At 32.5% G+C, this 11,569-nt stretch overlaps 1 protein-coding gene across 1 annotated transcript; it reads left to right on the top strand.

The window, feature by feature from the left end:
* Window positions 1-577: 577 nt before the first annotated feature.
* Window positions 578-9,753, top strand: psmb12 (proteasome 20S subunit beta 12). The gene is given in 6 exon segments (XM_039768950.1): window positions 578-736; window positions 1,092-1,162; window positions 1,577-1,708; window positions 7,801-7,955; window positions 9,161-9,295; window positions 9,569-9,753. Coding segments are annotated over 6 exon segments (681 nt in total). The 5' UTR covers window positions 578-676; the 3' UTR covers window positions 9,697-9,753.
* The last annotated feature ends 1,816 nt before the right edge of the window (window positions 9,754-11,569 follow it).

Genomic DNA, 11,569 nt, shown 5'->3' with positions numbered 1-11,569 from the left:
GGAGCGGGTTGCAAGAACGGCATACATAAATGGGCCGTTTTTAATCAAATGGTTCATTAAGGATGTACATGGTATTACATGCATAAGGAGTTTAAACTAGTTTTAAGAACGATACATCACATCACAGCCATGTATAAATAATCAATTTCTGGTTCGATGGGAGATTCTTTCGGGATCACTGGGTGCTAGACATGAAATCTCGCGCATGTGTCTCTGCGAACGCAGTTGGTGGGAAAAACACATACAACCACTGGGGAACATGCAAAATTCACACGGATTCTGTCCAGCCCAAAACAAAAATTAATGAGGCAGCGACACAAACTGCCTTTCCAACTTTCTACTACTACGGGAATATATTTTAAAGCAATTCAAATGTCAACATATATAACGATAGACTATACAGAAAAATAGATTGTTAAGCACTGTTGTGTTAATTATAATATTAAATTTAATTTACATAACTGCATTTTAATAAGAAAAATACATGTAATTATTACAGACTGGAAATGTGTTCGTTTTAAGATATTCGTTCATGTACAGTATTGGCCACTTGGATTCGCTGTTTGTCACTGACACGTAGAGTGTTTCAGAATCTGGAAACCCCGTACGTTTTAACTTCCATTGGACGCGGGGATTAGATGCGCACTAACAAACGATTTTGTGAGAGAACACTAAAATGAGTCTAATATTGAACAACTGTAACGATGAGTGGCGGTCTGCGGAAGTCAGCACAGGTGTAAGTACTCTGATAACCTTAATAAAATATGCCTTTTATTACTCTTTCTCTCTCTCTATCTGTATAGATTTTTAAATAGAGAAAAACAATCTTTTACTTTCGCTTTCACATATTCGCATAATATACTGCGAATAAGAGACACTATTTTTATTTTTTATTTTGCAGGAAATGTTCAGAAAACTAGTTTATTAGCAGTTACTCTGCATTTTTAAACCGATTGCATGTTTCTCCAAAAAGTTTCCAGTGTGTATAGTTTGTTATAGTACAGTGCAATATGTAGGTAGTACGTGTAAGATGTTATTCCGCAGAAAGCAGATATTCTGAGTTACAGATATATTTCAATTTATTTGAACAGACAACGATTATTGCGGTACGCTTTAATGGAGGAGTGGTGATTGGATCGGATTCTCGGGCGTCAATTGGAGGGTGAGAACGACTTTTACATCACTTATATTTATTCAAAGATGGGTGTTGATGTAAATGCAGTATAAACTGTAAATCACATCTCAGCAAATATTTTATGCTTCTCACGTCTCTGTTCTTCATACTGCTACATTTCTTATAACACTCGACAAATAATGTTCATTTCTTCACTTGAAGTTGAAAACATACCGTCATGCCTTTTGGCACAACATGTTGCTTAATGGCTAATAAACTGAACTGTAAAGAACATGTCGTTTCACTTCTGCCGTGATGCCACTGAATTACAGTGTTGGCCCAGAGCAAGTCACTTACCTGTGCTTACAGTACAGTGGTGAACCATTTAAATATGCATATGCTTTATACCGATGTTCACTATAGTCACTGTGTTATAAATTAATATTTGTTTGTTGTTTGTAGAGCTTATGTGTCTTCACGAATAATAAATAAGGTGGTAAAGGTCCATGACAGAATTTTCTGCTGCATGTCTGGGTCCTTGGCTGACGCTCAAGCAGTAACCAATGCAGTTGTCCATCAGCTCAATTTCCACAGGTAATGCATCTGATAGCTGCTTAACAGTTTTTTTAACTTTGAAAAACGGTTACAGTTGTGAAAATATAAACAGATATCTGTCACTAAAAGTCTACAAGAATAATCTTATCAATATTGTATTATATCAATATTTCATTCATGTATTTCACCAAACTAGTTAAATGGAGTTTTACAACAGATTACAATGAAACACTGTTCTTTTTCTTTAACAATGGTAAACCTGTTGGATTTGTTTTATGAATGCATACTAATGATTGAATCTTTAGTGCATACTTTAACAATAAGCAAAACTTTTACAGAGTCTGGTTATTTCACCTATAAATCAATTACATTATCACTGGGGTGCACAGGTGACTGAAACTCATGGCTACTGTTCATAGAGCATGCGTTTCTCAATCTTTAAATATTTGTGACCCGAGTTTTCATAACAGTTTTAATCGCCCCCATCTTTTTTGAAAGGAGCCCACTAATACCAATTTGTTCTTTTTAATTAATGATATATCATAGATGCATATTTTATTATACCTACTTAACTTCTATCAACATTTATCTAACTCTATATTTATTGTTCTAGTATCAGAATGCAGTTTAAGTTAATTTGTTTTGGTTTCAACAGATGTTTTTTTCATATTTTTGATTCTTGTTTTTTTCAAATCTTCGCCCTTTTTGTTACTTAGCCTCCTGGCCCGCCCACAGGTTGAGAACCACTGTCATAGAGTGATCCAATAATGTTTCATACCAAGTGAATTGTTGCCACTTACTTTTTGGACCTTGGATTAATTCTTCACCTGGAAAACTGCAAGCTGTTAGTATTTAGGGTAACATCTTAAAAAAGTAAATAAATTACATTGTTATTTTATTTTGCTATTATTTTCCAAGACTTATTTTAGAATTCAGTTAGTATCTTTACAGAACACTGTGGGTTCTTACATTTTTCAGGAGTGTTTCATAAATTCTCATCATAGATTTGACTCTTTTAAAGAAGGTCTTTGAAATATGTCAAAATGGACAGGCAGACAAAAACATAAATGATCGAAAGTGCCCTTCAATAGATTTAAGGTTTAAGGTTTCTTTATTTAGTCCTATTTACACAAGAAAACATTAAATTTGCCTTCTCAGTTGCATCTAATAACAGACAGAATGAAATAAAACAGACAAATAGAAACAAGAAAGGTTAAGGTAAGGCAGTTAGATAATACATATTTACACATAAGAAAAAAATACTGTAAAACATGCATTTGTATTGATATATGCAAAATGCTGTGGCTAAAATGAGTCTTTTGGATACAAAAACTACATCCAGTAGTGAATTAAAAATACAGTAGTTTGTGTGGAAGACAGTATTGGATGTAGGCCTGACAGTAGTAGTACATGAAATACTTTCTACATACTGGTAATAAAGTGATTAGTCAGTAATGTCTGTATTCAGCTATCATTAGTACATTGCACTGCCCTCAGCTGGATTAGGTGCTTCAGAGAATGAATGATGAATGAGCTTTCTCCTGTTGTTTGTGAGAATTTTGTTCATTTTATGCTCCACTTTTTGTTTAGATCACTGAAAAGTCAGTATTAGTTAACACCATCAGATCATTTGTATATCAGGAGATATAATGTCAGTAACAACAAACCTTTTTCAAAGTTTGTGACTGTAAATGGACAGTTTCAAATACCAAAAACACAAGAAATTAGTTCTCAAGGTTCATAAACAAAGCAAGAAACCTATAGTCAAAATACCAAGCCAAAAGTCCAAATACTAACTTTACTGCTCCACCATCTTAAAAGAAGTAACAATATAAAAGTATGTGTCATGATGCATGCATGTGACTGCATGGCAATGCATGCCACTGCTAAAAAACATGGCCATGAAAAAGAAAATGTAATATATACTTGTGATTGTGTTCAATAAAAACAGCAAAGTGGAAATGCAGAACTGTCATAAAATAACAATTAAAAACAAACTCATATGAAATCAAAAATAGCAATCAGTAAATTGTACAAAATAATTCAAAACCCTACCCATGACATCATCAATCAGAGGCATTTGTTTTTGATCAAAAACCATGTTGTTTTTGTGTTTGTTATATTTAGCCAAATCCATGTAAGAACTTTAGTTTAGTGGCTTCACATAATGCATAAAGGGCAATAAATATGCTATTCAGACTTCACTAAATATAAACAAATATTTAAATTTTTAAGCACCAGTTAATGTGCCATCTCCTTGTCTCCTTTCAGTTTTATGAATTTAATTAGGCAGTAGCAATCTCTCATCAGTTACTTTTTACTATGAGAGGAAAAAGTCAGGAAGCAACTGAAACTGTGTTTAACTTTTTCATATAACACCATATCATATGAAAGGTTCAAACCAAAAAATGCAAGGGTATCTTCTTTTTACCATATGGTGAACTTACTCTGCAAAGTATACATACCTTTTCTATCATTTTTAATGTTCTCTATAACTTTTAACATGTTCAGTTTTGCAACTGTGGAAGATAGTCACTATAAAAGAAGAACAGATCACCAACATATACAGCAGTGTAGTATTCCATAACAAGGCATCTAAACTCTTACACATACTGGTTCTTTAATGGCCCTATATGTTTCTTTGGCATGTGTGGTTCTTCCTAGAACTACAGCTTGAAAAAGCAGCATTTCATTCCTGGAAGGTTCTTTACAAATGAAGTTGGTTCCTTGTGCTTGAAAAACTTTCTATCATGTAAACAAAACTTAAATATTTAATATATGGTAGGCTACCTAGTAGGACACAAAATATTAGGAAAACCTGGACGTAGTCCTTTTAAAATTATGACCCATAATGATTTCACAAATCTGTTATCATCTAGTCATGGTTATTTACTCTAAGGAACCTGTTACGGATCTAAATAAAGTTTCTTTCTGGAACCTTCAAGTGGACAAGTCTTTTGGCAAACAAAAGTGGTTCCCCTATGGCATCACACTGAAGAACCAGTCTGGCACCTTCATTTTTAAGAGTGTACTGAAGACATATGGAAATACAGTGTGTTTGTTTGTGGACTAGGCAGAATTAACACACTGTAAAATAAAACATATTTTTACAGAAAAACATACCTAATTATGCAGGATTTTCAGGTTACTCCAAATGCTCAATATCGTCTTGTATAAAACAATTTTAAACTAGAATTTAACATATTATTTTTTATTTAACAGATTTTGACAGTCACTATAAAATAACAAGATATCTCCCTTTTAAAGAAAATCATACCAATTTTTACATATGTAAGTTTAGTTTAATTCGCAAATCAACTAGTATTACAGAAAACAAAACTATTCAAAAACTAAAACAAAAATTATACACTATGAAAAAAACTGTAGAATTACAGTATGGCAGTAATGGGTGCTGACCAAAACCTTAAAATTTAAAAAAAAAAAATTAAGTACCTCTACAATCACAGTAATTTTATTACATCACTAATTGGCAAAAGACTGTTAATTCACAGATACTCATTTTATTCTTAAGATAAATGTCTGGTAAAAATACATGTTCACATATTCAAAGGTTTTAAATGATTCAGGTCAGTACGAAACCCTAAAATAATTCAGGTATTCTTGTACAAATGATCTTATAACCCAAATGAACACTTTTGCCACACCATACAGAGTATAAAAGCTCCTTTTCTCTAGTGAATTTGTGTTTACAGAATTTTATTATTAAATTTCAAGTTTGTCAATTCAATATAATTCGAAATCAGTGATTGGAATGCATTTCAAACATTAAAATCTCCAGCAACATAAGACTGGCACGTCTTGTGAAGTTGGTCATCACTACAGTTGTGAAAAGAAAAGGTTTTAAATTAGCCTGTATTATTTTTAGTGATCTGTATCTTCATTTTGTTTTATTAAGAATGTTAGGAATTTGGCCTGGAAAAGTGACAAAAATAATATGTTATACATTAAAAGTTGTTTGTTTGTTTACTTTAACACAAAAGACAACTAGTTAAAATATGTAAAAATTAAGTGGTGCAGTGGTAGTGCCACTGCCTGCAACATGTAGACTAGGGTTTGTGTCCTGGGTGTTCCCCACATAGAGTTTGCATGTCTGTTTAGGTTTCCTCTGGGTGCTCTGCCTTGCATGTGATGCTTGCTGGGATATAGTCCAGTATATATGATGAATAGGGCAAATGCAAAGAAAGCAATGTTGAAAACTTAAGAACATTACAGTTCTTAGTAGCTTTCCATTACCTTTACTGGTGAGAAGGAATGCAGTAAATAGTGACAGAACATATTGTTGAAATTAACACTAGGATATCAGAAAGAGGGCGCACGGTGGCACAGTGGGTAGCGCTGCTGCCTTGCAGTTAGGAGACCGGGTTCACTCCTGCATGGAGTTTGCATGTTCTCCTGTGTCTGTGTGGGTTTCCTCCCACAGTCCAAAGACATGCAGGTTAGGTGCATTGGTGATCCTGAATTGTTCCTTAGAATGTGTGTGTGTGTGCCCTGGGGTGGGCTGGCACCCTGCCTAGGATTTGTTCCTGCCTTGCGCCTGTGTTGGTTGGGATTGGCTCCAGCAGACCCCTGTTACCCTGTAGTTAGGATATAGCAGGTTGGACAATGACTGACTGACCACAGTTCACTGGAACTTATGTCTTTCTTGACAACAGATTTTACATTATTAATTCCTGTGTGCCTAGTTAATATTAAGTCATAACAGATAACTGTTAACTCTTATATAATTTATGATACAGAATATGAAGTGTTTACAAACGTTTAATTATTTTAATAGCGATTTTGTTTTTAATATTTGTAACAAAAGCTGCCTTTTAATGCTCACTTTTAATAATGCATAATGTATAGCTTATATAATATTTGTTTTCAACAAACCAGTTTTAACTTATAATTTGAATCTATGTTAATAAAATCATAGGCAACTTGGAAGTCTGATTGTTTGCCAGTTGCACAAAATGGCTGCACCAGTTTTAACAAAATGTTGTATATGTGTTCCCGTCAGTTCAATTTAAAATATAGGCAATATATTGTATCAGGGAGAGGTATTGTATAGGAAGAGGTGCAGCCCAAAACCAGTGCCAGCACTGGGGCTGATGGGAGGACACCTTTAGAGCATCAAAGCTTTTGCAGAAGCCAAAGCACAAATCTCATCACCACAGCTACTGCTTTTTCTTTTCAACTAATTTGGACAACAGTTTTAATACCGCTGGAAGAGAAGGTGTTGTTGTCTCTTTCGGCTGTGTTTAGCCAAGAGAGTGGAGAGAGCAGCTGATACTATTCTAAAATGTTACAACACTGACAACTTTTAAATTCTCTCCTACAATGCAACATGTAGTTATTATTTGAAACGTGTATTCAGGAAATTTAGAAGCTGCTTTGAGATTTGATTATATTAAGGAATGCATTGGTGTGTATACATGGTTTATGATCAAGCAAAAAAAGAAAGAGAACCATTCAAAATCTATACTATCAGCAGCATACAAAAATAAGCTGTGACCAAGTACACATTATTCTGTTAAAATATTTGAAGGAAGATATAATTGTAAAGACAAATGGGGTATAAAAATTAAACATGAAATTAATACTGCACCCTAAATAGTACACATCATTAGAGATTTAGTATTCTGTAGGTGCAGGTTCAGTTAATTTCTATTACAAATATTATACATATTGTGCACATAATTCTAATAATTTTATATACTAATATATTTAAACCTAAATAAACTCCACAGTCAACATCACATTATTAATATAAAATATGTATAAAGCACCTTCCTTTGAGGTGCACTTTTAATTGTTAGTTAAATATTTGACTTAAGATCTATTCTTTTCTTCAACTTTTGCTACAGATGTATCTGTACTTGTTCGCTGTTTAATTATAATTGAAATATAGGCATTCAATACTTTTCTAAACTCATGGGCCAAAACATTGTCCTTATTTATTTTAATTGAATTTGTTTTACACAACTTGAAATACTAAACTACTTTCCTTGTTTTGTTTTTTCTTGTAACATATTGAATTATTTGTACTCTTGCAGTCTCTGAATATACTATACCGTTTCTCTATTCTGAATTAAAAACTATATTACTAACATATATATATGTTTTTGTAGCATTGAGATGGGTGAACCGCCTCTTGTTTTGGCAGCAGCAACAGCTCTAAAGGAAATGTGTTACAAACACCGAGATGAACTATCAGCTGGCTTCATCGTTGCTGGGTGGGACAAGAAAAAGGTCCTCAGGTAAATCATAGTATAAATCTTTCTCAGTTCAATATACTTCATTTGCCTATTTTGCACAGCATATTTCTAACTAGACAAAAATAATGTGATTTAGGAAGGTGCTTTGAAAGAAGAGTTCAACTAAACTGAGGTCGACCTGTATCATATATGAGAATCATGTCAGTATTGTCTCTGGTCCAAGTGCACAGAATTAGAGCTTAATGAAAATAATTGTATAGGACAGTTTCATAACATATTTTTGTAACCTACATGACAAGTATTTCTACCAACAACCATTATGTAATAAAAATAATTTCAAAAGAAATAACTTGTATATTATAATATAAACCTGTAAAATAAGACAAGATATAGTATATTTAACATTGCCAGTTGAAGTAGATTTTCACTCCAGAAAATTTGTAAGAAAGGTAATGTATCTAATGAAAACACTCAAAGTGTATATTTAAATAAGATTTAGTTTGCAATATGTTTGTGAATGCATTTAAAACCACTTGTATTATTTCAAATCATTTTATAAGCATAATCATTTAAATTCCCATTATACTAAATTTAAACAAATCAGACATACCAATGTAATGTGACAAGCCCAGTATCACATAGCACTGGACTAAAGATGATTCTGTTGCCTGCTTTCAACATATTCACTCATTTCTTTGGTCAATTTATTTTGATACCAAAATACTGCCCTCCATTTTCAAACTATTTAAATTTAACAATACTTTGTGTTCATGCATGTTTCCCTGCTTTGCTTTTGTTATAAAGCTTGTGTTGACTTGGAAATTGTGTAATTTTGAATACAGCTAAATTATTTTTCCTTTTTCATGTTACAGATTGACAGGTCTGTATCTCTTGAACCTCTTTTGATTGTGTGCCAGTTTAATGCTATAGTCCTGAGGTCACTGAAAATAAATATGCATTGAACCCCAGCCCTTGTTATAATGGCTGACCATTGCTGACGGTGCTTAGACAAAATCCTGTTTATGCACCAGGCTATTTTGAGAAATTCAATTAATATTCTTAATAGTGAAGTATATACAATTGCAATATGACATGTCCAAAATAATTTTAGAATAAAACAAGTAAAGTCTTTTACCGAAATGTATACCTATACATAAAGATATTTGTTCCAAAAATGTTCAAGAATAGTTTGTAAAATGGTGACACATTTCAAACAATAGCATGTTTGATTCTTGTATAATTTTACACTGTTAACATGTTTTAGGTTTTCAAGTTTCTCTGGGAGGAACAATTATTGAGCAAGAATTTACAATAGGAGGTTCTGGAAGCACATACATTTATGGATATGTGGATTCTGCTTTCAAAATTGGGATGTCCAGAGAGCAGTGCATAAAATTCACTACCAATGGTATGTCTGTTGTTAAACTGGTTTAAGAAAAGCAGATATTTTCTTGCCCTTTATCATCTTTATGCTACTTTCTAAATAATAATTGACATTTTTTAATACTGGAATAAAATACATCAGTAAGATGAAATTTAATGATAGTACTATTATTTTTAAATTTAAAGGGCAGGTGTTTAAATATTGGTTTATATTATATGAAATTATGAAAATCCAGAAAATGTCTTGATCTTATCTAGTTTCAATTAATGTTATTGTCTTTTTATTATGCACTTGCAGCCCTTTCTCTTGCTATGGACCGAGACAATGTTAGTGGAGGAGTTGTTCACCTTGCCATTGTAAATGATGAAGGAGTAGAACGCCAAATAATCCCAGGAGACAAGCTGCCAGTCCTTCACAAAGAATAACTTTGCTTTAATTGAATCCAAATATAAATTAAATAAAATTAATATACTTTTAAGATATTTTTGTCTTTTGTTTATTGTAACTTTTGCTTGCCTAATATGAAACAGTATACCATCAGTGCCAAGCCAAAGCCAAGAGAGTTTCATAAGCTGAAGCCCTTACAAGATAAACAAACCTGATGCTTATTCTGGTTCTGTTTATATTTCTTATTTTAAATGCACAGTATATATGTTTCTCTTTAACTTGCACCATAACTCAGCAACCAAATATAGGGTTACTGAAGGTTCAATTTGTTGCCCTTTTCACAGTTGTACCTGTAGTCACGCACTCTGATACGTGTCAGCAATTTGCCAAACTTGCCTTCTATACTCCTGACCCTGGTGGAATATTTCACTAAAGCATGAAAGCAGGGGCCTGTGTACGTGTATGCGACCCTCCCAACCCTTTGATGAGCAAGTTGTTCTGTTTTAGAATTCCTCTGTCAAAAGTTTTCTGAACCTGCTCAGTAACAAGACAAAAGCTCGATAGCCAAAGGATGTAAAAATAAGAATGGGAAGTAAGTCATTACAGAAACATTTTTTCATAAAGTGCACTGACTAAATAATTCACTGGCTAATTATCTATTTTACAAGAACACTGTAGATTACTGTAATAAGTGTATTTTAAAAACATATCCAAGACACATATCAGTGGGTTTCTTGTAATCTAGAATTGGTTCCAACCTTAACAAAATATGTAAAACTCAAAAATGTTCATTATGGTTCCTAAATATGTTTTAATAATGAATAGTATTTTCTAGGTATAGTGCATCAATAGTTTGATAAATAATAAAATTAGCAAATAATTGCTAATCAAAAATAACTACTTTTCTCATTTTCTCAATGTCCTGATGCATACTTTTCAATTGATTATACAGAATAAGTTCTGTCTGTGAATCTGAATTATAAAAAATAGTGATTATTAGGTATTGATTACTCAGGATTCGGCACTTTAGTTTTAAATATATTTTAATATCCTTTCAGTTGTAATTCTGACATTTCCCCAATCATTTATTCAAAAGTACAAAATTGTGCACAGTTTAGGAAGAAGGAAAAGAGAAAACAAACCACAAAATAAAAAAAAAACAGTTGTTTCCTTTATGCTGGAGTGGTGCAGTGATTTAACTGTTTCTCACTGAAAATGTTTCTTGCTTAGAAGTTTAATATTATTATGCCTGTTTATGTATTCTTGATGCATTCTTCTAACACCACTGACACTAATAGCCAAATCTGCCCTAACAAATCTTTCTCTTTCTTCTGATACACCATGGTCAACACGGAGTGTAAAAGAAAAAAAGATTAAAAAAAAACAACAATAAATTAATTAATAATCTAGCAGATCACATGTACTCTTAAAGTGATTGAGGGCCAAATGAAAACCAATTAAAATGATTATGAATCAATTGAAACAAAATAGCAGTCACCAGTGGTATACTGTCATTAAAGTTGTATACTGGGTTGAAAGCAAACAGCACATAAATGTTTTGATTAGAACAACCATTCAGCTTTACATATCGTTTAATATTAGGCAATGTGATCATTTAAGAAATCCATGTTCTTTTTACTGAGCACTGCACATGGACTTTACATAAAAATCACAATGCTCCTAACAACATTCAGAGGAGCACACAGATTCTAAATCATAATAATTTCCACTACAATTAGTTGTGTTTTTAATCTTCTTACATAAGATGTCTAAGATAGAGTAAGTACTGCTGTCCTGCTTTGCACTGTAATTGGTGAATAAATGGTATGTCACTGAAAACTGTTACTTACACAAACCTGCCATATATATATATATATATATATATATATATATATATATATATATATATAT

The sequence above is a fragment of the Polypterus senegalus genome, chromosome 11, assembly GCF_016835505.1.
Source record: "Polypterus senegalus isolate Bchr_013 chromosome 11, ASM1683550v1, whole genome shotgun sequence".
Taxonomy (NCBI): Eukaryota; Metazoa; Chordata; class Cladistia; order Polypteriformes; family Polypteridae; genus Polypterus; species Polypterus senegalus.
Note: the sequence above shows the minus strand (reverse complement) of the source record. Positions and strands in the feature narration are given on the sequence as shown.